General features: G+C 35.2%; 1 protein-coding gene across 1 annotated transcript in view; it reads left to right on the top strand.

Moving 5' to 3' along the window:
• The window catches only part of KLHL1 (kelch like family member 1), a 197316-nt gene that overhangs the window by 125648 nt on the left and 44023 nt on the right, over nt 1–27645 (top strand). The window contains exon 6 of the mRNA XM_074535514.1: nt 15444–15630. Coding sequence (XP_074391615.1) covers nt 15444–15630 — 187 coding nt within the window. The remainder of the gene's footprint in view (nt 1–15443; nt 15631–27645) is intronic.

Below are 27645 nucleotides of genomic sequence, written 5' to 3'. Positions count from 1 at the left end.
AAAAATTATTGAGAACTGAAAGTGAAATTTTACTATTTTATTACAAAATGGTTTTTTTTGGGTTTTTTTTGTTTTTTTTTTTTTCTCTGTTTTGGTTTATACTTAAATATATATTAAATAACACCCTCTGTCATTTTCATTGCAATGAAAATTGACTGAAGATTTCTCTGGAAAGAAGCCAGGTCAAAATTAGCAGCTCATCATTAAACCTTTGGAAAAAAATAAAAAAACAGCAAATACTTTCATTCCTTAGTTTTAAATTCACTTAAAAAAGAGGAAGTCAAAGACTACAGAAGTTATTGACAGACTGGAAAGATTGTACTGAGAGCCACTTAAAATGAAGGTTTAAATTTATAGTCTGAGTTTCCATGATACCTCATTTCACTCTCAAGGTGCAGTAATTGTATTGTCAATGTAGTCAGACTTAAGCAGTGCAATATTAAACATTGTAACTCATAATCCAGTAGATAAATTTAGGAGAAGGCAAGCCAGTGTTAACTTGTTAAAAGGAAACTGTCATGAAGCCGAAAATTAAATAATAGAACCTGCAATGTTGCCATAGAAACTTTTTTGCTTCTTTGATTTTCTTGGAACCATCTTCTAAACTAAAATGGTTTTTATCTCTTCCTTCAAGTCAAAAAAGAAAGACTGGTGGCTTGCCCAACATAAGAACCTATTTCATGTTATAATAGGTAATAATATATGTAATAGGCAATATTATATAATAGATAATATAATCAGAACACTTTTCGATAGATGTTCCATATATTTAATGTCCATCTGTACAGAAAACATAATTTATGCTCATTTTTATTCTTAAGGGATTTGGGGAGAGTAAAAATGTGGTGGCATCCTTATACCTTATTAATGCTGAAGTATTTTAGATCATTTTTGAATTGTTAATTCAAGCTTATAAAATATTTTTCCTGTGACTTTTGATAGCATTTTTTACAGAGAGTAACTTAACAAGCCAATTAAGAAACAAGCAAAAACTGTATTTAAGTGGACCTTTTTTCAGTTCTTCAAAAAAGTATAAGTTACTTTTGTGCCTGAATGGTGCCACTGTTTTCCTCAATTTTCAATTTTTGAATGCATTTTAAATAAAACCCATTAATGTTAAAAAACCCTAACAAAATTAGTACATGTAAAACAATACAGAAACACTACAGATAATGTATTTAAAGGTGTATGTGTGTGTATTTTTTTACATTATGTGATAAACATATACACAGTCACAGAATCAAAAGACAGAATGCCTGAGGTTGGAAGAAACCTCTGAATAACCTCTGTTCCAAAACAACTGCTCAAGCAGAGATAACCTAGAGCCATTTGCACAGCACTCTGTCTAAAATGTTTTAAATAATTCCAAGGATTCTGCCAGTGCTCAGTACCCTAACCGTATTAAAGTGTTTCCTGATGTTCAGAGGAAGCCTCCTGTGTTTCAGTTTGTGCCCATTAACTCTCATCCTCAGGGCACCACTGAAAAAAGTCTGCATCTCTCCTTTATGCACCTTCTCTTCAGGTATTTATGAATCTTACATTAATAAGATTTCTCAAGGGCTCCTCTTTTCTGGGATAAGCTGACCCAGCTCTCTCAGCATTCCTTTATAGGAGAGGTGCTCCAGTGCCTTCATCATCTTTGTGAGCCTTCATTGTATTCTCTGCAGTATGTTCATGTCTCTCTTGTACTGAGGAGTCTAGCATTGGACACAACTCTCCTGATTTGGCCTCTCCAGTGCTCACTCTAGGGGAAGAATCATTCTCCTTGACTTACTGACAATACTTCGTGTAATGCAGCTTCAGGTATCACCTGCCTTCTGAGGCAAGGGCACAGTTCTGGCTCTTGTTCTGCCAAGCTTCTTTCTGGCTGGGTGCCCCACAGCATCTGTTAGTCCATGAATGTAGATTACACACACACATATGCATGGATATGCAAATATACATAGGAATTTATTTAATTCTTTTATAGTAGAATGGGGTTAGGAACCCTTTTCTTAGAAGTGAAAACCTATAGTTGTGGAAAGATGTATACAATAAAGTATGATTAGAACAGTTGAAGGTGTTCTTACCTAGTTCCCTGATGACATGTGATATAGTGATTGCCATTCCCACCCCTCAGGGAGCAAAACAGATCCAAATCCTCATCCAAATCCTCACTAATTGTGCGTAGACAAAAGTCTGACCTTGTCTGCAGGTGAAGCTGCAACATTAACTTCTGACCATGAAGGCAAATAGCACAGAAGAGATTATATCTGTGACACTAAACTCTCCTTTTCTTTCTCTCCATTTTCCCAAAAGACAATAATTTATTATATGTTTGAATCACCTGTTCCCTGACTCAAGCTGTACCGTGAAACATTCAATGCAATGTAGCAGCATAGTTGAGCCTCTGTCTGTTTTGATTACTAATGATGTAATCTCATTTACTGAGACAAAAACCCTGATTTCTGCTTTTTGTTGGTACACAGTGTAATGTATCTGTTCATGTTGACTCTGCAGCATGAGCCAAGGATGTGTGCAGCTTCTGTTGGGCAAAACATTATTTTTATGGTGTTTTTTAAGAGTGTGAGAAGTTGCTAATGACACCTGGGCTGCTGAAGAAATTTGCAAGCAAGAGAAGTTAACATAATACTGAGTATCTAGAATAGCATGACAGTAAAGATGAGGATGTTTAGTGTTTGTAAGTGAAGATGTGCATGATGAAAAGAGTACAAATATTTTCTTATAGAAATGCTTAAATAAAAGCTAATTTGTATTCCACTGGTGTACTGGGCTTATAAAGGCTGTTATTTGCATCTGCCTGTAACAGTAGATCACTGGTTTAACTAGGAAAGTTAAAAAATATCATAAAGCAGAGATATTACTGTCTTTTCCTCTATAACACTTTTAATAATATCATTTTCAGAGGCTTGCAAATCACATCAGTAGGATAATGCATAGTCTTTGGGTATTAAATACACTGTGGCTCAGATCCAGTGAATCTGTTATAGGTATCTAAATTAGATTTCTTGCCCAGAAGCAGAAACAATGCAGTCCTTATAAAATGAAGTACTTAAATACTGTGTAAGCCACTGGAGAGAAAGTGAACAGATCCACATGACTTCTCTTATTTCTACAGAGATGCTGTAGGTAAACTGTAAGAAGCACTGAGCCTCTAAAATCCCCTTAGAATCACACATTACATCTGACTGTACATTATCTTAAAAATGCATATGAATTTGCATGTAGTAATTGAGTAGAAACCCTTTAAATCTTAGCTTAGATAACTGACATGATTATGTAAACTTGTAAATTCCTTCCACAACTCAGCTGGCATTTGGCTAAGTATTTCTTTGTGCTACTAAAAAAACCCAATTAACCAAGCAGTTGTCAGTTTCTTGACCTTTTCAACATATATTGAGCTGGAGAAAACAATTGAAGGTTCCTTTGCTTAGCAAAAATGGAGGGTATCATTCTATGTCAGTCAATCTTTAAATTTGTCTTTGAGAGCAGAGTGATTGATAATTTGAAATGAGAGGCTTCCTCAATTCTCTGTCTCCAGTGTCACTAAACAAGTGCAGCTGATAAGAACTCACACCTGAGTTCTAGGCTTTAAGGTTGGTTCCTACATACAGGTTGGGGGTAAATCCTAAGGGTGTCTGTAAACATTGTCAGCCTCTGCAACATTTTGTAAATTCTTTCAAACATTTATAAATAATTGCATATCAGGAGATTATAACTTGGATCTGAAAAGTCTGAAGGTATGAGTGAGTTTCTTGTTCACCTATGTGTGCAGGTTTCTCCACATCAGCTAGATTCCTAATCTCTCACTGTAGGCAATGAAGATTTGGTGCACTTCCCAACACAAAGGAACAAACCTGTGTGCTGATTTGAGAAGTCCCATGGTTTATTATGCTACCTGGCTCCAAGCAATTTTTCTAGGAACATTCCCTTCTAAATCCACTACTACATTTACTGGCTCTGTGTGTATTCTTAAGACACCCTGTGGCATCTCAACTTGTGCTAAATGCTTAGTTTTGTGCAAGTGGCTTAAGCCAATTAATCCAAGCATTATTTTTAAAGAAATATTTATGTAAATATCAAGCAAACAAAAATAAATTAATTACCTTAAGAATTAATAAGTTCTCAGCCCTCAAAAAAATGAATTTCTGGCAAGCTTCTAGCATTATCTCCATATTCCTCTCTTAAGTTATCAATGCAATAAAAATTTGGGCTTGAAATTTCAGTTGCCTTTATAATGACATTAGTTGAGTATAGCCAGTATACACAAGAGAAACTGTTTTGTTTTTACTTTTCTTATATAGATCATACAGTAAAGCTAGCTATTTAACTTTTTTATAGCAGCTTCTCTGGCAGTGGATGTAGCTTGTCAGCTGATACTTTACCTGACAAAAGATGATACTTCAATGCAGTGTGCAAGATACAGCCCAAAGGATTTTTTTTTGCCTTTTAGATAGTTCTAAAGTTGTCCAAAAGTCTTGTCAATATGGCTCAGATTTTTTTTTGTGTAGATAAATAATTTGTAAATAGTGAAAATGATAACTGCTCAACACAGTTATGTGTGACCTTAATTTCCAAATGGATTTTATTATCAGTAAAGTTTAGTAAATACCAGTAAGTACCAGTGAAGTTTCAATAAATGCTTTGAAGCTGTCACAGGGTGGCGTTCAAATGAAAGAGTGTGACAACATAATTCTTTGATACTATTTCTTTATATCACACACAGGCAACTTACCTGACTTTTTATTCAGTTTCTCATGATATACTGAGCTTATGGTTCACTACTAAATATTTTGGGGTAAATTTATTTAATGGAAGACTGGATTTCCACTAATTAAATCACATTGTCACATAGTCATAAAATACAAACTTGTGCCACTTAAATCTATTCTGCGTTGTGAAATACTTAGAAAAATAATTTTATAAAGTTTGTTTCATGCATATTCCCTCTAGAATGTATAGGCTGTGTCCATGTGAAAACACATATTTATGAATAAATTAGACTATATCAAGTAATCAATTAGAAGCTCTGGTCATATAAATAAGAGGATATCTTTCCTTGACCTTTGAAATGGCACCATTCTTAAATGAGTGCACTCATACTGCAGTTACATTCACATAAAATGATGTCTTCCATTTTGAGCAGACATGTTTTGCCTGTTGCTTATGGTTTTACAAGGTCATATGATCTGTAGTCATTTTTTGGCAGGTTTATATCTTTTTCTCTCTTACTGCCTGTCAGATTGACAATCATATTGTCGTGGGTTGCTCCTGGCTGGATGTCTCTCTACCCTCCCCTCCAAAAATGGACAGGGGAGAGGAAGTGCTATGCAAGGCTCATGAATTGCTCATTGTTGATGTTCCATAAACCATGTCTCCAGTGATCATGCAAATATAACTTATTGAATGTAATTAGGGCAATGATCAGTCACTGCTTTCAGCAAGTGTTCACAGGTAGTTTTAGAAGCAAAAAACCATTATTGCTGTTGATGTCATTGAAATCAGTCACTCTTCAATAAAGAAGGAAGGAAAAAGGGAGGGCTAAGAAATGGCTTGGACTTACCTTCCATAATGTTAAGTCCCTATTTTTTGTAGTGTAGTGTTCTTTTCTGCTTTCTTTCTTGCTCCTTAGATTGATTCAGTGTAATAGAAAAGCACAATATAATACACATTTCCTTTTCTAGTTTTTTTAGTTGAGTCATCAACATTTCAGAGATTGTGAATATCTTAAGAGAATTCTTCCTATTCAACATGTGTAATATTTAAAAATTAAATATACTGTCTGGAAAAGGCAATTAAATACAATCCCCTATCTGTGATGTTTTCTTATCCATCTTTTTTGCCTACTTCTAATACTAAAGATCATATTTTAATCAGGAGGACATCATTTATGGAAAAAAAATGCTTCTTTTATGTTCCATTTCTTTGTACTTATTCTCATAATAGAATTTTATAAAAATTACATCAATTCTGGTAGACTACAACTTACTGCAATTAAGAGGTAACTGCAGTAAAAAAATAAAACGCCAGTAATTTTCAAATATGGGCTGTTAGTTGTTATTGACTGAATAATGTTTATATTCCATTTGTTAGCATCTGTCATGCTTTTACCTAATCTCTTATTTATCGCTTTTAGAAGGAAAAAAAAAATAGAATTCAATTCAAAAGAACTTCAGATAAAGACATCTGTCTTCAAACAAAAGGAGACCAGCCAGCATTTTGTCAAAGGCCAACCTTTTTGTTGCTTCTGGTCTTGGGGTAGTTTTTATGCCGTCCCTTATTTTAAATCTGATTGGGGTTTTATTAATTTTGTTTCACTTTCTTTTGAATGAAATTTGACCTTTTGAATGCAATTTGACATTTTCTTATTTCTTATGTAGTATTTTAATACTATGGCAAAATATACATAACTTTCAGAACTATGAGCTAAATTTTTTCCTCAAGGAGTAGAGAAGAAAACCTGCAAGGTGCTCTACAAGACACTAATCTTACCTAACTTTATCTAGAAACTTAATATTTACTTTAAGAAGCAATTTATCTTGAAATAAAGATATTTTTCTTAACTTTCTGGAGAATAAGCGTATGATGATGAAGTAAAGTGTAGAACTGGGCATCAGTAGAATTGTGTAGTAAGCTTGCATCTTAGATTTTGCTCTCCTTATTTCAGCCTCTCTGTAAAAGAAATAGGTTGATAAAATTGTCATTAAAAAATGTCACTGGAGGCAGAAGCTGGGGTGGGAGGGTTTAAAACAATTTCTCTTTTCCTAAACTGAATAACATTTGAATCAACAATACATCTAGTTGATAAGTCAATTGGTCAAATTAGTACCAGTTTCAAAGACAGACCTGGCTGTACAAGGAGTTCAACAAAGGTCAGCATGTGTGCCAAAAAAGTGTGGGCATATTTATAAATGAAGTTGAAATTTTAACAGTGCCATAAAAGATAACATGGGTTTACTTACAGAAAACAATGCTGAAGATTTTAATAAATGAGATTGCTACACCATAAGCTTTGGAGAAGGGTTAACGTTGTGAAAGTGATTTCAATGCCACAGTTTAATTACTTGCCACAGATGCTACCAGTGAATGTTCCAATTCCTTTACATAGTTTATTTGAGAGGAATGGGGGAAAAAGTCAATTTTTTAATTTCTGTATCAAATGTACAGCCTCAGGGAATGTGTGTGCACATGGCTGATATTTTCTCTAGTAAATTCTTTAGGGTAATTTAATGGTAAGTTAAGGAAAACAAACTTCAACTATGCTATATTCAATTTTTTGGTTTGGATTTTGTACCCTGATGTGGGGGAGGAATAGGGAGGACTTGGTTATAACTGAAGGTTAGAAAGCCAGTTTAAAATTTCTTCTGGATATGAAATAATATTTAATGTGTTGGGGAAAAGGAATTGTAAATCTAATTAATACTGAACACATTTCCTCAGCCAGTGACTATGGTCATCAAAAATGCAAGCTTAGTAGATGTCAGAATTTGGATTTCAAAGAGAAAACACAATTGAATCTTTTTTCCAAAATTCCAGTCTGAGACTTATCATTATTACTGCTATGTGACTGATCTCTATGCAATATATTATCACCTGCATGCCTGCAGAGATCACAGACTTGCATTGAGACTAATAAAAGTCTGTGCAGTCTAAGCAGTAAACCCTGATGTAGATGATTTGTAATAGAAATGATTAGCCACATGTTTCTAGGAAGAACTGGTCCAAAGATCCTTAATCTGCTGCATCTTATTGCTGAGAAGAAAATAATCTTTGTCTGAGAATACAGAAATCTGAGGGATTTAGTATAGTCTTTCTTCCTGAGTTGGTTGAGCAGCTGGCTTGACTAACATATCATGAATAATTCAGTCCATAAGCAAGACAAATATTGAATTTCATATACTGCATATTTGTTGTACTACAGAAAAATGCCTGGAAATCTCTGCACTAAAAAAAACTTTACTGAAATCATTAATTAAACATGAATAAGAAAAAAAAGAATGTAAAAGAGATCCAGAATGTTCAATGAGCTGAAAAAAGATGGTAGGAAACAAAATGAGATGTGATAAATTTGAGGTATTATTAATACCAGATATTTTTCATTTTTTTTTCTAAGACAAAATATTGAAATTGCTGTTTTAAAAGCGAGCAAAACCTCAAATGATAAATTAGAAATAAGTTTTTTAAAAAATTCAATATAAGGCTCCTGATTACAAGTCAAGTGAGTAAAGCAGATGGTTATGTTGAATTTAGCTCAATACATTCAATTCCTAGCAAAACAAAAACGTTGTTTATTAATATTTCAAAGGTTCCTATGGATCAAATGGAATATAGTAATGGAGTTGAAACTTCAGGTACATACAGGATCAGTTTCAGACCTTGTGTTCTCTATGTTTAGAAGTCCCCAAAAAAGTTAACAAATTTTATAGTTTTTTCATTGTTTAAAACCTAAAGGGCAGTCTGAGGGATGGTTTAAGTGGTTTTGTTTTCTTTATATAAAATATAATTGCAAATGAGGATCTGTATAATAAATAACACTATTGATAATACCTCAGAATGCAAAAATTTGCAGAAAATTCTATGACTGCATTGCATTTTACTTTCAAGATACAGTAATTTAAAAGAAAGAGTTAAGTGATATATATCTTTGCAGTAAATTCACAATTATGCAATTCTTGATGTTGTACCTTCTGTTATGAAAAGCAAAGGGTTTTTTTGTGTACAGAACTGTCCCAATTTTTCCATAAGATTTGCTGTATATTTTCCCTTTTGTAAGTATTATTGATGATTAAAATATCTTGGTGATTTTACTTTTCTTTTTTTTTTTTTTTTTTTTTACTTTATTTTTCTGAATAGTTAATAATATTACTACTGGACCTCACTTACATTTCTAGTGTAAGCATGTAAATTAATACCTTGCATTGTCAAGACAGTCATAATGATCTCTTACTAAAATCCGTTCTTTTCAATAAGAAATGTTAGGCAGAATATTAAGTTAATATTGAAATAGCAAGACATAATCTGATATTGAAAGAAGCAAACCATACTTTAATTCTATTCCCCAGTACCTGTGATTAATTTTCATAATCTCATCCCAGGCAAGACCATCAAATTGGTAAGAAAGCATGCTGTAAATTTTCAACTGAAATTTTCAACTGTAATTGCTTAGGTCACTATTATGCCTATTCCATAAATTCAAAGTTTTTTAATGAAGTTCAAATACATTAAACAATAGTCTTTATACCAAAAAAAGTGCTATCCAATTTAAGTAGCTAAGAGTTTATTCCTTATGTAAAAAAAGAAGTAGCACTTCTTGGGGGATCTATTTTTTCTTTCATGTTTGCAGTGAAACATATAGCCTGATTTTTCTTAAAATGGGTATGTTTATATAAAACTTTAATCAAAATGGCAATTAATTAAGTTGAAATTTGCAGTTGCAATAATATTACAGGCGTTTTCTTCAACTGTCTTATAGTCAGAAAACACAAAATATCAGCAAATTTATTCCTTTCACCACATTAATCAATAGAAATGCTTGTATTCATATGGTAATATTTTGATGTAGGAATCATGACCTCCAGCATCTTTAGACAGATAAAAATTCTTCAAATTGGAGCTTTGTCCATAGAAACACAGCATTTCCTAACATCTTGAGCGGCTTGAGCATGGTAAGACTTTGAAAGTGTACTGGCAACTATTTCTGTAGAAAGTTTCAAAGAGTATTTTTATTCTTTCCAGAAACTCATATAAAACCTTTATTTGCTGTCCTGGGTTGACTATATGATGCTTTTATCCCCAATCGTCTCATTCTGTTTATGTTGAATAATAATAAGTTTTGTACCTTTAAGAGTGTTACAGAGAGTGAAGGGGGAGAGAGAAGAAGCGCACAGTTTGTTTTCAGACACTGCACTCACTCCTCCACATTCCTGCTCCTGACTGTGTTGTCTGCGGACAGACAGCGGGACAGAGAGCTCTTCTTTTGCTTTTTAGTTAGTGTTAGCTAGCTGAGGCAAAGAAGTTCCCTGGACTGTTTTTTCCCTTTTTCTTTGGACCTCTTGGAACTGCTCTGGACTGAACACCCAGGAGAGCACCGGCAGCTGCAGCTGTGGCCCACCGGGCCGGCCCTGGCCTGCGACAATTCCAGCACTGAGAGACTGATCAGAGACTGAGTGAGCTGCTGCTTGAACCCGGGGTTTTCTCAGTTTGTCATCTCTTTTAGAGTGGCAAGGGGTCTCATTGTTTTGATACTGTTTTGGTCGTATTGTTTAATAAACAGGGGGTTTTTTTCCACCTTTCTCCAAGGAGGTATTTTTCTTTCCTCCCGGACCAGTTGAGGGGGGAGGGGCCGATTGGATCTGCTTTTCCCACCGGAGCTCCTTTGGGGGGATTCTTCCCCAAACTTGCTCTAAACCTGGACATTTGCTTTTCATTTTAATCTATACAAAGAACAATCATGACCTTACATTTCAGAATTCTGTTCTTTCCTAGCAGCAGCATTACTGTGATCATCAACAATAACCAGCTGTAACAAATCTGTATGTGGAAGAAGACTCATAAAAGGACAATGATGGCTAATCAAACTTCTCTCTTGAAAAACATTCAGAATGCAAACTTTAGGTCATTAATTCTTCAGGATTTTGTTTCATATGGTAATGTGATTCTCTCATTCAAGGTTGTCAAGTGACTTGGCATATATTTTGGATCAAGGAAGAAACTTGTGGACTTTTTTAAAATGAAATGTACCATGAAAATCCACATTTCATTTATTCACAATGCATTTAGAGGATTTTTAACTTTTTGTTCTTCTGTTATAATTATTAATACTATTAAGATAATTCTAATCCTCTGTTCTGTGTGACATTGGCGTGTAAGTTTCTAAGGGCACAGAACTCTTTAGGGTTTTTCAGAGGGAGAATGCATCTAGATACTGTGGTAATTTTTAGAGAATTGGAAGTTGCTTTCTTCTTGTGAAAAAAATTAATATGTTTGGGTATGAAATTTAATCCTAATCTGTGGTGCACAGAATAATTATATGTTTTTAATGACTATTCAAGATTCTAAATCATAATAAACACTCATGGGCAGATACAGACCACATAATGCATAATTTTGAATGATGCTGTCCCTCCTTTGGAAATATCGATCTCTTGGATTACAGATTAAAACTTTTGCATGTGCTGAGTACCTAATTTTGGCACGCAGGGAATACTTTCCCAATTTGCTCACTTTTATAGCCCTGATCTGTCCTGGAGGAAATACCCAATGGTTTTTCATTTTAGTGGTAGAAATCTGATGGTGCTTTCATCATCTCCCCTTTTGGTCAATTACTGTGTCTGAGGCACCTATCAAGGTGGAATCTGAGGTTAGTTCATCTTGACTGAGTGAATATTGTCATACCTTGCACTTTTCACAAGATAGAAAGTTTTATCTCAATAAACAGGGGGTGTTCTTTGCCTCTTCAGAAGTATAAAGTCACTACAGAATCTTTGGTGAGGCAGCTCTTTGCTTCTTCCATTGCCTTGCAATGTCTCCCAAGAGTGGAGTAAAGGACAAAAGTGGTCTTTTTCTTTCCAGGTAGGTGGAAACTGTTTCCCTAGTGGTGGCTAAATTTCATCTTAGATGACACAGGGTAGAAAGGGACCAGTTCCATCTCTCAGATGACCGATTATGTAGAATTTGTGCAACTTTGCTTAAGGTCATTCAAATAAAGTGTTCAGATTCCCACAATCATAGCTGCAAATCACTGGGATAACAGAGAGGCTGGGGGAGATCTGTCAGGAAGCAAGAAACGCTAAGCTGCTCATCAAGGAAGGAAGGAAGGAAGAAAGGAGGCAGCTGAGGGTATGAGCAAGGCAGGCAGCAATCGGTGCAGTCCTGTGGGGCACCCACAGTCGGTCACTGAACCAGTACCCAACTACTCCTTTTTTCTCATTAGACATTTTCCTTTTGGCAGTACTTGAGTGCTTTACACTCCAGATCTCAAACTGGGTGTGTTTCATTGAGAATGTGCCTGCTCTCGGCAGCATGGTGCTAGAAGTCATTTGGAAGTACATCTAAGAAAGGACTTTTTGGAGGTTTTAATTGGGAAAAAATGAGAAACATGATGACACAAAGTGACAAAAAATTCTCAGGATATTGCTAGTCTGAGACGTTCTAGCAATGGTAAAGTTAACTATGCTGGCACTGATACTGTGGTCTTTTGAGAAGGTACAGCTCTGTGAATTTCCACATTACAAAGCCCAGCAATATTCAGTTAGTATTAGACACAATTTTCTCTTAATGAATCATGTCATAGACATGGATGAGCAAGCTGAACATAATATGGTTTCCAAGGAAACATCCTTATTAACTGAATTTCCTGATCAAGTGCATCCTGATTTAATAAAAATATATTGATTGTTGTGACATAATCAGGAGAGATAACTATGGAGTAGAAAAACTTTGACACAGATAACTGAAATTTAGAAAATATGAAACAGCTTTATATAACTTCTGATTTCTAAATAGTAGCTTCAATTTAATTTATTTTTTTTATGCACAACTTCTAATCTTTAGGAGATTCAGAAATACATTGTTTATCACAAGTTAGCCCATATTCTAAAAAATTTAATAGAAGGAATGATTAATTTTTTTAAGGGACATGAACAAATGCTTCTGTCCAATTTAAATGTTTATTTGAATTTTTTCTGTTGTTTTTTTCCATTTTCTATTCATTTTTAAGGTGAATTTCTAACTTGAAAGAAAAAGAGATCCAGCTTTTATTTGTGGTTGGTGAATTAAGTCTCAGAATTAAATCTCAGAATTTTGGGAGAGAACAGGGTTCACAGATTATTTCTTCTTCATTTGAAACACCTGTCAACTCAGTTGAAAGATTTCAAAGATAAATATCTGCTTTAAGAGCCTAAGCATTTCTGGGTAAAGGAGTAATGGTCTAAAAAGAAATCACTGATATTATTTTTGGACTTTGATCCTGACTGATATAATAGGCTTGCCATTAAAACCTTTGTCATCAATTTCATTAATTCCATTAAGCATTAGAAAGTTATGTAACTTAATATTACCTCAAATTTGTGCAGAGAAAACTGGTAATTTGATTTCTTAGCTCTCTTGTGCCTGTATTCTACTTAGTTAATGTTGACAGGGTACTCTGTCTGGTTCTGTAGTCCTAAATGTGTGTTAAATCATTTTGCAGTCATCCTACCTAAAATCTGGACATGGTTTGTCTTCAGATCTTTGATTTTCTAGTCTGCTGAGCAGAGTGCTGAACACTTTAAAGGAAAAGAAAAATCACAAAAAGAATATAACAGAAATCTTAAGATTATGAGATAGAAAAATAACCTAGTGTTATGAAATATGCCTATCACTCCTGTTTATAAACATACTTTTAATATTCTTATTTAGTAACATTAATTGAATAATAACCAAAACAGGCACACAAAAATACAAAAACCTTTGTCATAGATTCACAGAGTGGTTTGTGTTGTCAGGACCCTTGCATATCATCTTGTTCCAGCCCCCCTACCAAGGGCGGGTGCACTTTCCACTAGATCAGGTAGCTCAAAGCCCCATTCAGTCTGGCCTTGAACACCTCTGTGGGGACCTTAAGAGGCAAACCCTGAGTTAGAGGACACAAGCCATTTCCTCCCAACTCCTGAATTTTTACACCTCGAGGGGTGTGGCATCCACAATTTCTCTGGACAACCTGTTCCAGTGCCTCACCACTCTCAGAGAAAAAAAAATTCTCCTTATATCTAATTTAAATCTACTCTTCTAATTTGAAACCATTCCCCCTAGTCCTGTCACTGCATGCTCTTGTAAAGAGTCTTTCTTCATAATTCCTGTAAATTCACTTCCGGTACTGGAAGACTGCAATTAAGTCACTCCAAAGCCTTCTCTTTTCCAGGCTGAACAATCCCAATTCTCTCAGTCTTTCCTCATGGGAGAGCTGTTCCATTCCTCTAAACATCTTGGTGGCTCTCCTCTGGACTTACTTCAACAGGTCCTATGCTGGGACCCCAGAGCTGATGCAGCCCTGCAGGTGGGGTCAGAGCAGAGCAGAGGGGCAGAATCCCCTCCCTGTCCCTGCTGCCCACGGAGCTTTGGATGCAGCCCAGGACAGTTTGGCTCTCTGGGCTGGGAGTGCCCATGGCTGGGTCATGTCCAGCCTTTCATCCATCAGCACCCCCAAGCCCTTCTCAGCAGGGCTGCTCTGGGGCTGTTCATCCCCAGCCTGTGTTGATACTGGGGTCTGTAACATCTATCTATTGCCTTTCTTTCAACCATCAATTCATTTCATGACTAATGCCTAAAATCAGAAGCAGACAACAGCTGTCTACATGTGCCAGCTGTTAATATTTCAGATGTCACAGAAAATGTGTTATCTGCCAAAATCTGACAGATTGACAAAGGACATTCAAGCTTCTTCTGCAGCCATTGAAGTCCAGATGAAATAGCTGAGAGCTCTTAAAAGGAATCTAGCTTCCTCTATTTAGGCAACTGCAAAACAATTTGCATATGATTGCATATATATGTCTGTGGGAAGACATCCTTAGACTCCAGGAATGAGCTGCTTCTGCTTGCTAGCCTTTAGCTGCTTCTCTGACTATTATTTGATCTCCCAGATAATGTTCTATGATATCTAGAAATTTACTGCAATGTACAGATATGCTGTTATAGGCAATTAAATCCTGCACTAATTGGGATGTCTTCGATTGTCTGATATACTCATATGGGTCTGGCAGATATGGCACAAAATCTGCATGAGCGTTGCACTCTTCTGGCCTGACTTCAGTGAGATCACAGAATCAGAGAATCATTCAGGTGGGAGCAGGCCTCAGGAGGGCTCAGTTCAGCTCCTGCTCAGAGCTAGGTCAGTTGTGAGGTTAACCCAGATTGCATAATTCTATGGGATCTTGAAAACTTACATGGTTATTTACAACATCTCAAAAGCTGGTAGATACATGCATATAGGCAAGTGAATCAAATGCAACATTTACAACTTGCAGCCTCCTTCTTTGGAGTCACAATAGAATATTCTTTTACCTGTGTGCAGTGAGCATTGTTGGTTTTCAGGTGGGAACATTGTTTTTGTTTGGTTTTAAAAATAAGGGATGCTCCTGCAAAGAGATGCCTTCTGGGTTCTTTCAGTGTTGTGCTGGAAACCATTAAAAATAAGTCAACTACAATATTTAGTTTTTTTTCAAAGCCTTCAGTAAAAGATTGGTAAGACTGTAGTCTTAAGGGCTGGTGAAACACTGGCCTTAAAATCCTTTAAAAATCAACTATTTAATTTTCTCTCTGTGTTCCAAGAAAAAAAAAAACCCTGCAAAACTGTGTTCTCGAATGAAGAAATAGACTTGTGACATCCATTTGTATTTGTCTCTCATTGCATATTATTGCTTTTCTAGGAATTTCTAGGATGTTTTATTCACTACTGTCATTCACAGATATTGGCTGACCTGGAAAATCATGCACTTTTTAAGGATGACCTAGAATGTCAGAAGCTTATTCTGGAAGCCATGAAATATCATCTTTTACCAGAAAGAAGAACTCTCATGCAAAGTCCAAGAACTAAGCCTAGAAAATCTACAGTTGGAACACTTTATGCTGTTGGAGGAATGGATAACAACAAAGGTATTATTGGGCATTTGTTTTTTATGATTTATAATTCATATTTCCTTTGTCAGAAAATGGTGACATAACTTTCTATTCCAAGATTGGTGGGGGATGTCTAAATCAGTCAAGAAATATTGCCAAGATTTTGCTACTACTGATATTTAAGGAAAAGCATGATACATTTAGAAAAAAGAAATTGAGTTTTGGGTACATTCTTTGTTCAAAATTATTATAATTTTCAGAAAGAAATTTAGCAAAAAAAAACCTATAATGGTAGTAATATGCCTTAGTTATAGATTTCTAGAATTTGTTTTTCCTTTATAAGTCAAATAATTCTGTCAGGTTTTTTAACCTTTGATAAAAGGCGGTTTGATATGCAGTGTATTCGATCCCTAAGTAAATGTCTGGGATAGTAATGATGATTCATGGGTCTTCAATGCAGAAATTTTTAAGTCTTCTAGAGAAAAAAGATAACTAGCTTCAACTAGATTGCTAGTTTGTAAACAGATAAAGAAAGGTAAAATTACCCCCCTTTTTCTATGAAGTAGGAAGAATTGGAAAATTTATTAAAGGATTTTGTTGTTATTTGTTTGGAATAAGAGTTATGATGATAGGTTGTGGCTTCATTTCTGGTAAATTTAATCCACTGATTTCTTGAATGGAATGAAACCAAATATTTGAACTAAAATCTCACTATATTAAAAGTTTATATACTCAAAAAGACTTTATAAATTTTTTTTTGTTATATTCACTAACAATTCCACAGCATTTAAATTTTCACGTCCATATTTAGACTGAAGACAATACCTTCAGAAACACTGGTTCTAATATAAAATAAACTGTACTTTTAAAAAGTATAGTATAAAATTATATCTTTAGTATTTCACAACTCTTTTTCTAGGTGCTGTTATTGAAGTTGTTTCACTAAATAGCTGTGACAATATTGTTTACAATATTCCATGGAACGTTTTTTTCCCATCAAGTTGTACCAGTGATTAGAATGTATGACATCTGTGCTTGTGTGAAAATAAATGGGTGGCATCAAGAGAAATATGACAAGCAAGTTGGGCAGGTTCATGCTTTTGAAATGAAGCTGTGTCAGGGGGGGTTTAGATCAGATATCAGGAAAAGATTCTTCACCCAGAGGGTGATTGGGCACTGGAAGAGCCTTCCCAGGGAAGTGGTTACATCACAAAGTCTGTCTGAGTTCAAAAAGTGTTTGGAAAATGCACTCAGGCACATGGTGTGACTCTTGGGGATGTCCTGTTCAGGGCCAGGAGTTGGACTGGATGGTCCTTGTGGGGCCCTTCCAACTCAGCTTATTCTGCAACTCTGTGACTCTGTGATTCTGCCCTTCAACTCCATTTTCTTGAGGCCCCCCATGGAGTACTGAATCTATTTCTGGGATCCCATAATGACCCCATTCTGGAGTGAGTCTAGAGGAGGGCCACAAAGTTGATCAGAGCGCTGGAGCACCTCTCCTGTGAAGGCAGGCTGAGAGACCTGGGACTGTTCAGCACAGAGAACAAAGGGCTCCAGGGAGACCTTATAATAACCCACCTTCCAATACCTAAAGGAGCCAACAAGAGAGCTGGTGGCAGCTTTACAAGGGCGTGTAGTCATAGCACAAGGGGTAATGACTTTAAACTGAGATTGTAGGTTCAGATCAGACATTAGGAAGTGATTGGTTGCTGGGGATGGTGGTGAGACATTGGCACATGTTGCCCAGAGAAGTTGCCCCATGCCTGGAAGTGTTCAAGGCCAGGCTAGATAAAGCTTTGAGCAATGTGTTCCAGTGAAAGGTATCAATATTGTGGCTCAGGATTTGGAACTAGATGCTCTTTTGTGTTTGAAGGTCCCTTCAATACCAAACTGTTCAATGATTCTATGGCAATAAGAAATTGTTGATGAAAGAACCAATACATATATATACATATATATGTATGCATATATATATATATATATGTATGTGTGTGTATATATATATATATATATATATATATATATATTCTTAAAGTAGCTGCAGATTATTTTTGTCCCTTTAGCAGTTATAAACAATTGTGTAGCTAAATGTTAGTCAGGGATGTACAGAGAACATTGCCTTTGGATGATAAAATACAAATTTCCTCTTACTTATGACAAATTACAATAAACACAAGGATTCAGGTAGGAAATGGCCCAATAATAAATCCAATTTGGGTGCAGCTGTATTTGTTCTCATTTACTATTAATATCTGTTTCTCAATAAAAATACAGAAATATTTAGGATGACAGCATGAGGCAAAGAACCATTACCACATTAAGACACAGCCTATTTTGTAGATTCAGGTCAGGCAGAAGCAGTTCATTTCTGTAGCAGCAGGAGAAAACACACAGCAACAGAGTTCAGCCCTCTGTTGCTGCAATCTCTGACTGAAAACTAGCAGGGCTTTTACACATTTACAGCAGATAAAACTGCTTTGAGGATGGGCTGGTATGGCAGAGGAGCAGCTGCATAGCAGGAGCCTGTGTTACAGCTGATGCAATATGTACTCCCAGCAACCCAGGCTCTGCAGCTGTGCTGTCTCAGCTTGCATCTGTTCAGCTCATCCCCCTTGTGATCCTGCTGTGTTCTTGACTAGCTTTTATGCCCAATGAATCCTGTTTCCACACGTCCATTCAGGAGACCTGAGTGCTCTTTGCTTGCTTTGAAGAGTAACTGAGTTCATAAAGTGAGCCTGGGCTGGGAGGTGATGCTGATACTGTATTATCTCTCCTAAGGAATTAGCAATTGGTTTTTTCTCCCACAACTTTCTTCACTGAAAGACTGATATGGATGGTTGAAATTCACAATGATGAATTTTTAATACTTCCTGATGTTTGCTACCAAATGTGAAACCGTTGCAAATAATTAGATAAGCTAGACAAATTAGTAATTTATTAACTAGCATATAAAATAGTGGCTAAGTGCAAATATTATGAAAGCATTTGAAGCTTATATGGCTCATCACATAAAATGTAGCCTAGCATGCTAAGTTTGTTTTGAAGTCTCTTCTATAATTATCTTCCTTTCCATAAAAATGAAGTGATAATTAAACTCCAGCAAACAGCAACTGAAATTTTGCCTGATGTGAGAAATTAATGCAGCATAGTACTAAATGGATAGAGAGGAAAGTATCAAAGTTAGATGGATTTGTAATTTTAATTTCCTAGACAAACTAAAATAACTTAAATCTCTTTTTCCACACACCTTTACTTATTTATTATTTTAATTTAAGGGCACATATAAGAAACACACTTTCTCAGTATGTCTGAGAATGGGATGCATTAATAGATTGTGGGTATGTGCTGCTGACAATGTTCCATTCACTTTACCCATTAATATCATCACACTGACTTCTCTAATTTGGATTAGCCATATTTAGTCATGTAATATTATACAGAAGTCCACAAATAGAGGAGGATGATTGACTGAAATAAATGAGTAATTGCAAGAAGTGGACATACAGCAATTTTTAGGAATGATTAAGCTCTGACTTCCTGCAGCCATCCTGGAAAAAATATAGAGCAGAAGACAAGTGGTAGAACATGATGTATATGGTCTATGTTAGATGGTGCTATGGATTATGAGCAGGAAAATATGCAGCAAGTGGAGATTCGTGTCAGTAATCAAGCAATGTTGTAATGATGTCAGAATGCTAATTAATTCCTCCTGAGGTGTTTTAATCTGTCTCACTCTAGGTAGCAGTTAGAATAATAGGGGAAAAGGAGAACTTGAAGGAAAAGTAAATGAAGATGTTACAGTAACCAGTATCCAAAACACTGATATATATTACTTTTGGAATAGCCCTAGACTAGTTCCTCAGAGTCTTAGATTAGTTATTTGCTTCCTGAATCCCAGTCTTTAAGTAAATACAAGGGAAAAAGTAATGAAAAGTTGCATGAGCAAGGAACTCTTCCATAAAAATGTAATAGGTCATTTTGAAAAGTGATGGAATAGTCAATTTACTGAAGCACTGATATTATATATTTGTTTTTCATTAATTTTATGACTAGACATAAAATCTGCTGCCAAAAGTACCCTGGTGGTAAACAGGTAATGTTCATCATTAAGCAGTATCAAGCAATAATAAAAGTTCTTTTATTATTGTATAGATACCTTTTAGAAAGATCTCTTCTATTGCCACAGATATATTAAAAAAATTAACACTTTGAAACATGAAATTGAGGCCTCCAGTCATTCTTCCTTATACACCCATGTTGCATATTTTTCCTTTTCTTTAATGTATTTTAAATCATTGCAATAATCCTCTTTCCTTCACAATTACAGTTTATCAAATGTGGTTTATTACATATAAATATATATATATATATAATTATTTCACAGGAATGTTATCTAGCATAGCTATATGAAGTTACTCTTGTTCTAGTGAATTTTGGAGATGTCTTTTTTTTTCTGGACATTTTAGTTTTGATTTTTCTTTATGCTTTGTTTAATTTTCTTTGTAGCATGATCATTTCTCAAAACAGATTTCATTTAAACTTTATTTTAAATTTATATTTTTTCACTCTCATATAGGCATATTTTTTTAAATGCTGAAAGAAATATTCAAAAACCTATTGTAAATACAGTAAAAAAGGGGCAAAAATAGGGAAAGATAATGTTTTTCCTCTTAGGTAGTTCTTACAGCTTCTTGAGATAAGTGTCTGAGTTGTCTGTGACTTGAATCTGCCTTCTTCCTCTTCAGTTTAGTAGCAATTTGTTAAAAATAGAATTAAAAAAAAAAACATAAAAAAGAAGTAAATGAAATTTATCAAGATTGTTATATGACATTTTGCAAGTTGTAAAAATTGTGACAAACCACTTTGTCTTTACATACATAAAACGTTTGACAGCATTCATTATCTATCCATTTGATGCACAAAACTATCTTGAGTAAACATCTTATCTTCATCTTACTTGCATTTTCATTCTAAATATGCAATGCACAGTAATTGTGTTTAATTTTCAGAATGTAAAGTCCCATATTTGTACAATACACAAACAGCAAATGAAGACTACTTATGAAGACTATTTTCCTTTAAAAGAAAGAAAAGTCCAAAGTGTTTAATACTGAATATTTCTCCCTGATGTGATTTTTGAAAAGTTTTATATAAATATGCATACTTTGCAAGTATACTTATGTATGTGCATATATCAGCCCTGGTCTGACTCCAGGAGCAGCCCTTGTCAAGCAGGAACATAAACAAACATGCTGTTGTTACCCCGTGCATAAACAGATGTTCACAAAAGAACTGAGAAGTGAGAACTTGATGGTCCTTCTTGCAATCCTACTCTTTTTATTGATAATATCACATATATGTCATTACCACTCCTCTGTACGAGTTTCTTCTGCCTTTGGTGCTAATTTGTTTTCACCAGTGTTTTCCATGAGGACATTTGTTATCTTAAAGAATCTTAAAGAATGTATTCATAGCCTTAAAATACCTCAGAAGGACAATAAGCCAAAATAAATTGTACCTCTGACATTCTAAGCAGCTGTCAGTATACCACTTTTTTATTTAGACACCTACAGTTTTTCTCTGAAGTCTTGTCTGCTCTATTTAAGTAGCAGTTCTATGTCAGCCAAACAACTGCAGTGTTTCAAGCATCAGAAGTAAATAATTTTGCTGAGATAAGAGTGAAGGAGCAGCGAAGGGTACTGGAGTTGTTGAGGCTGCAGAAAGGATGCTCTGGAGAGGTATTATCACTCTGTACCACTACCTGAAAGGAGTTTGTGCAAAGTGGGAGTCGATGTCATTTCCCTAGTAATAAGCAATACAACGAGAGGTAATTACGCCAAATTTCACCAGCAGAGGCTTTGACTAGATATTAGGAAAATTTTTTCTGGTGAAGGAGTTGTCAAGCATTGGAAAAGGCTGCCCTGTGAAATGGTTGAGTCTCCATCCCTGGAGGTAATGGAAAGCTATGTAGATGCAGCACAGAAGGACAAGGTTTTGTGGTTCACTCAGCAGTGTTGTGTTAATGGTTGGCAATCTTTTCCAACCAAAATGAATCTATGATTTTGTGTTTGCTCAGTTCCATGTAGTATATTTCACTATTCTTTCTTATAGTTTCTGGAATTCATTTTTTCAAAATATTGACCCATTTAAAGGTTTTTATTTTTAAATATAAAAATGTGTGTTGGCATAATCCAGTGTCTTCCTAGACATTCTCTAGTTAGATACAGAAGACATTGGAAATGGAAAGCAATTTACCTTAAATCTAAAATGCACTAATAAACAAGTAACATTCCATTAGCTTTAGGTCAACATTGTACCAATGACTTGTTTTCCTTTTTCGTGCTTTCTGGAAGACTCAACAGGAAAATGATAATGGAATATATAAACAGAAACAACAACACAGAGAAGTATACTCTTGTTGGAGAAATCAAGATAGTGTAGTAATGTCATCGTGGTGGGTTTTCATGAGAAAATTAGAATACCAGAGTAAGTGGCAGGCAGGCTATGCAGAATGAATAAGTAAAATTTTCAGTGCCTGCATTGCAAATATGCATTGAAACTCACCTTTCCTTGTTTGTTCCTTAAACAGAAAAGATGTAATTTAGCTGTGGAGAAAAGAAAAATACACTATTTTTAAAAAAGAAAACCAGACAATGGATTTTGGGAGAATTGGTTTATCTTTTGCAGAAATTCATACTTTTTAATATAGCCCAAGAGTTCATTATTGAATATATTCTTGATAAACTAAAAGAGAGTCTGATTTTTAGTTTGATTCACACAATAATAAACAGAGAACAAAATGAACTGTTTCAAGAAATATCTATCTATCTATCTATCTATCTATCTATCTATCTATCTATCTATCTATCTATCTTATATTTTAGCTAGCAACAAAACATTCTGGAGAGAGAAACCATAATTAATGAACCAGCAGGAAGTGACCTCATGAAGTTCATTATAGGGAAGCACAAAGGCCTGTGTCTGTTCCTGACAGGAACAACCCCTGGAACCAGTGCAATTTGAGGGCCACCCAGATGGAGAGCAGCTTGCCAGAAAAGTGCCTGGGATCATTTTGCCCCAAACATCTGCCTAACAATTGTTTGGACATTTGGAAACAGCAAAATTGCACTTGCAGATTTGATCCCTGGGAACAGATCTAGGGAGCAGAGGAAGCTGTAGAGAGGAGCCACCCTCTCCAGCCACTGTCTGCTCCGTGGGAGCCCTTGCATGGGAATTTTAAAACGTATGCTGCTATGAAAGAGGAAGATATGAGGGGATATTTTTTCCCTGTTTTCAATTGCTTTTGGTTTCTTTTTAAGGCACCGAGAGAAAGATATGCCTCAATACTCACTGCAGAGTTGAGAGATGTTCCCAGAGAATTTCCCCCCAGCAGGTGGTACCATGAGAGGTCACTTTACATGCCTCACTACTAAGACAATGCTGTGCATCTCTTTGAGTACTGGGGCTAAGTCAAGAATAAGGAAACAGTCTTTTCCTAGGTAGTTATCGGGAAAAAAGATGCGTAAAATACCACCATTTGAGGTTTAAATCGCCCTCTATCCCTTCTCTTTTCAGTCATCAAATCGCTTACATTCTCCCCATTCCGGTCAGATCTCACTGGAAATACTGGTCAGTCCTTTAAGAGCATCTCAGGAGAAAGGCTGAGAGATTTGGGACTGCTCAGCCTAGAGAAGAGATGACCTCCAGAGGTCCCTTCCAGCCTCACAGAGTTCTATGACTCTGCAACATGTTAAAGTAATTGTAGAGTAAAAGTAGAGCCTGGCTAATTACTTCACCAGAGGAATATAAAATACACTGGCTAATCACTAATGAGATAATGAAATGCATAAATCACACTAAAATTCTCTTCTCGTCCAGTTCTTATAAGTATTAGCATGATTACTTCCTTCTTTTCACTCCTATGATTTTCAATATGTTCCAAAACATTCAGTCTCATAGGCTAATTAGCAGTTTAAGTACTCTGATTTAGCAGAGCATTTCAGAATACAAAACAAAAGGAAAAAAAACCAAAAAAACCCCATCCATGTTTTAAAACCATCTGGTAGTTTTCCAGTACTTATTTTATATCACTAAATTTCTGGCTTTTTTTTCAGTGTAATTATCTTCTGAAACTGCTGATTCATTTATAGTTTGAAACAAAAAGAAGATCCTGAAGTGACTTATTCTGAAGCCTTCATGGCTTCAAATGTCAAAGACCAAAAGTTATTACACATTAGATACATTTTATAAACCCACAAACTTCTTACCTTGTCAATCTGTTGCCCTGGAACTCACAACTGTTGGTACAAACTACGGGATTATGCAGACAGCACAAGGGGGTTGTGCATTGAGGGCTCATAAGAGGGATTATTATCCCAAGAACAACCCTCTGTTCCTCCTAATTACCTCCCTGCAACTTACTCTATTTTCTGGCATTTCCAGTGCAGATACCTTATCACTTAAAAAAACAAAACAAAAAAAAAAAAAAAAAAAAAAAAAACAAAAAACCCAAAAAAACCCAAACAAACAAACAAACAAACAAAAAAAAAAAACCAAAAAAACACAAACAAAAAAACCCCAACAAAACCAAAACAACAAAAAAACCCCAAAAACAAACAACAACAACAAAAAAATCACAAAAAAACACCCGAAAAACCCCACCTCTGTGTGTGAGCTAGACAAAACACATGCCTGGCAGATGGATAACTTAGAGAACTTCTACATTATCAGAAACCTTAGCTTTTTCTATACACTAGCCAATTTCTGTACCCTGATCACCAAAGTTTCATTGATAGTTGTCACTATTGGTATTAGCTTTAGAATAAACCATCACAAGTTCTGAATCTTGCTCTATAAATAGTTCAGATCTGGAACTCTCAACAGCTAGTGTGGGTAAGACTTGAAAAATGCTGGCATCTCCCAGTGTAGTCCTCCATCTCTATCTTGCACCTTTAGCCACCTCATAAGTTGCCTTGCAGAATTCTAGGAAATGCTCTGGAAGCCTCTATTGTCAAGCACAAGAACATCCAAGTAAGCTTCAGTAGAGCTTTCACCTTATTTTTAATATTCTGAACTGGAAAACCATATAAACACAATTATCTCTTTAAACTGCAGATGGCACCATATAGAATCCGATCAGCATTAGCTGGGTCACACCTGTAAAGATTAGGAATAGCACCCTGTGCAGTGGGTTTACCTTAGAGGAAAGTAATTGCAGCAAAACAGAATCTCCCATGAGCTGAGGTAAGGGCTAAGCAGTGTGGATGAGCATCTTTACATCTATAATGAAAAATAATGAAAGAGGGCTGGGGGTTATGGGAAAATGGTACTGTTGAGCACCAAAATGCTCAGCTCACATTATTTAACCAAATGATCAAAGAAGATTACTGATTTAGTATGGTACATGATGAGCTCCCAATCAGATGAACCATGTGCTTAGAATCAGTGTAAATCATGCAGTAGATAAACTGCAATACTAGACACTTGCAAAGTATGAATTTACATCTTTAAATTACTTAATGTTCTTCGTGACCAAATCCCTCAAGGTTCTAGTCGTAGACCCACATGTACATAGACACACAAACACAGACACACAGCTTGTGTAGGTCACCATCACCTGCTCCCCACTGGTGAGAGCTCCAGTGGATGCACACCCCTCCTGCAGAATATGTAGTTGCCCTAGAATTTGCATTTGTACATATGTGGAACTTCAATTATTATTGTTAACACACTATTTGCACAATTTTCAGTGGGAACAGAACTGTTTTAAAAGAAGAGGCATGAATTTGTTGCTGAGCATAAGTAGACTATCATACTGCATGGCATAAATAATTAATAAAAGGAGCTTTTGTAAGTTTTAGACGACATAAAAATATGAAATATACCATGAATGTTTTATGCAATAGCACATAACACTATATTGTAAAACAAAGTGCATAACATCAAAAACATTGCCTAAAATCACTGTTGTAAAGCTGTCAGTTCTGATAATTTCAGAAATATAAAGATTTGTGGGAAAAACTTGCATTGGTTTTAGAGAATTCTGCTCATATAGAATATTTTAAAATGCCCAGAAGTTTGCTGATTTTTATTTCATATCACTATATGGAAAATCCTTCTGACATTTTAATACATGTTTTCACTAAAAAAAAAAAAAGCGAGATTCTTTTTATGTATGTGTTATACATTTTTTGAGCGCTTAAAGGAATTTATAGCAATCTTATTATAGAGTAATGAACTGCTACCCTATGCTACCATTTTCTGTGTAGCTGTTTCTTTACCAAAATAATCTCCTTGGTATCTGCATCAGTAACCTCCTTGGGTCACGTTCGTTCCACTTGAGTCACCATCTTTTCAGTTCAAAATGTAATGTTGCAGATCACTAGATCAAGGTCATCATTTTGCGCCTACTCACAGCAGCATCTCTAAATCTTGAACAAAATGATCAGAGTACATGTCAGCAACAGCTTCAGTAATAGCAAAATCAGCAGAAAGTCTTACAGAGAAAAAAAAAAAGTAGAATTTTTCTGATGATAAATGTAGAACTCCTACCCTTCTTCAGGTGTTTAAATACTGAATCATTCTACCAATAAGGGGGAAAAAAAGGTATTTTATGTGGAAATGTTTACACCAAATACAAAGATAATTGAGCGAGGGGAATATGTTTGGCATTTTCATCTGCTTCTGAAGCAATTTTCACTTTGCTTATATGAAAAGTCCTGCATTTATACCTAGCTAAATAAATATGTTACAATAATAGTCTCAGACAATCTTCATTACTTTATGTAGCCAATGACAGCTTGTTCAAAAATGCTTAAAAATATCTTTGAAGGAGAAATTTCTAGGCATTTCTGTGTTTGACTTAAAATACTGAGTTGCAAATAATATTGCTATCCAAATATTCTTTTTCACTCATTGGCCTTGCTGTATTATCAGTCTCCAGTCATCAACAATGCAAAAAATGTGAGAATGTCAGTAAGATTTCTACAAAAATCTTGATTTATAAGTCATTAGCAAGGAACTGAAATAAGCTAAATTTGAGAAATAAACAAAGTTTAAGAGAAGATAATTAGAGGATCATTTGAAAGGTTTCACCGAAACAATTTCACACATTCATGTGCTTAAAAATGGCTACAAAACCAAAGAAATAGAAATTCGTATTTAGTGCAATGGTGTACTGCTCTGTAAATAAAGGTGAAATTGTGCGAGCTAGTACCATAATGTTTCATCAGAAACATGGAGTGGTAGGATTGTCTTCATCCCTGCTGCATACACAGAGGAGTTGTCAGCAGCAGTTGGACATTAATGGGAAATTAACCTGATAATCTACAGCATTTCATTTCTGAAGTTGTCTTTCTCTGTAGGTCTCTCATCACTTCATAGACCTTGATTAATCAGGGTTTATAATGCCCATATGCACAACACACAGAACTAGTTTCATCCAATGCCCAGCTGGATCATAAGTAGAATTTAAGTTAGGAAAAAAAAAAAAAAAAGTTGAAATGTGCCCAGAACACCAAGAAACATTGTTATGCTCTTACCAGAAATTATTTGTGCTGCCACAGTCATGGAATAGTTTTTTAATTTACTACACAATTTTCTTTATCATGCAAATGGCTATTAAATTAATTCTGCTTCACCTCACTATGTCTTTTTCATATACTCTCTCTTCAGTGCTACATCCTTAAATTAGTCAGTTCTAGAGCTCTGTCCATCTGAAAAATAGCGGTTTATGTGTGTATAGAGGAATTGTCTGGGTGTGCAGTACTTTTATTGTAAAATCTTCAATATTCTGTGTATTTGTTTTTCTTTCATCTTTACAATTTCATACTGACTATCTTAAAGACAGTCTAGTAAATAATTTATTTCCTTTTTGCCATTAGACCACTCAAAAAGCATTAGTGATACATCAGTGAAGGAAGCAATATTAGAATAAATTGTAAAATATAATTTCATGTAATTTTTAATATAGTTTGTATTTTTATTTGGATCTATGTATGTGTTACATATTCTGTGGTATTCCATCTGTTTTGTTTTGTTGGAAAATGTGTA

Source organism: Zonotrichia albicollis, chromosome 2 (genome assembly GCF_047830755.1).
Source record: "Zonotrichia albicollis isolate bZonAlb1 chromosome 2, bZonAlb1.hap1, whole genome shotgun sequence".
In the NCBI taxonomy this organism is placed as follows: domain Eukaryota; kingdom Metazoa; phylum Chordata; class Aves; order Passeriformes; family Passerellidae; genus Zonotrichia; species Zonotrichia albicollis.
This window is presented reverse-complemented; position numbering and strand designations above follow the sequence as displayed.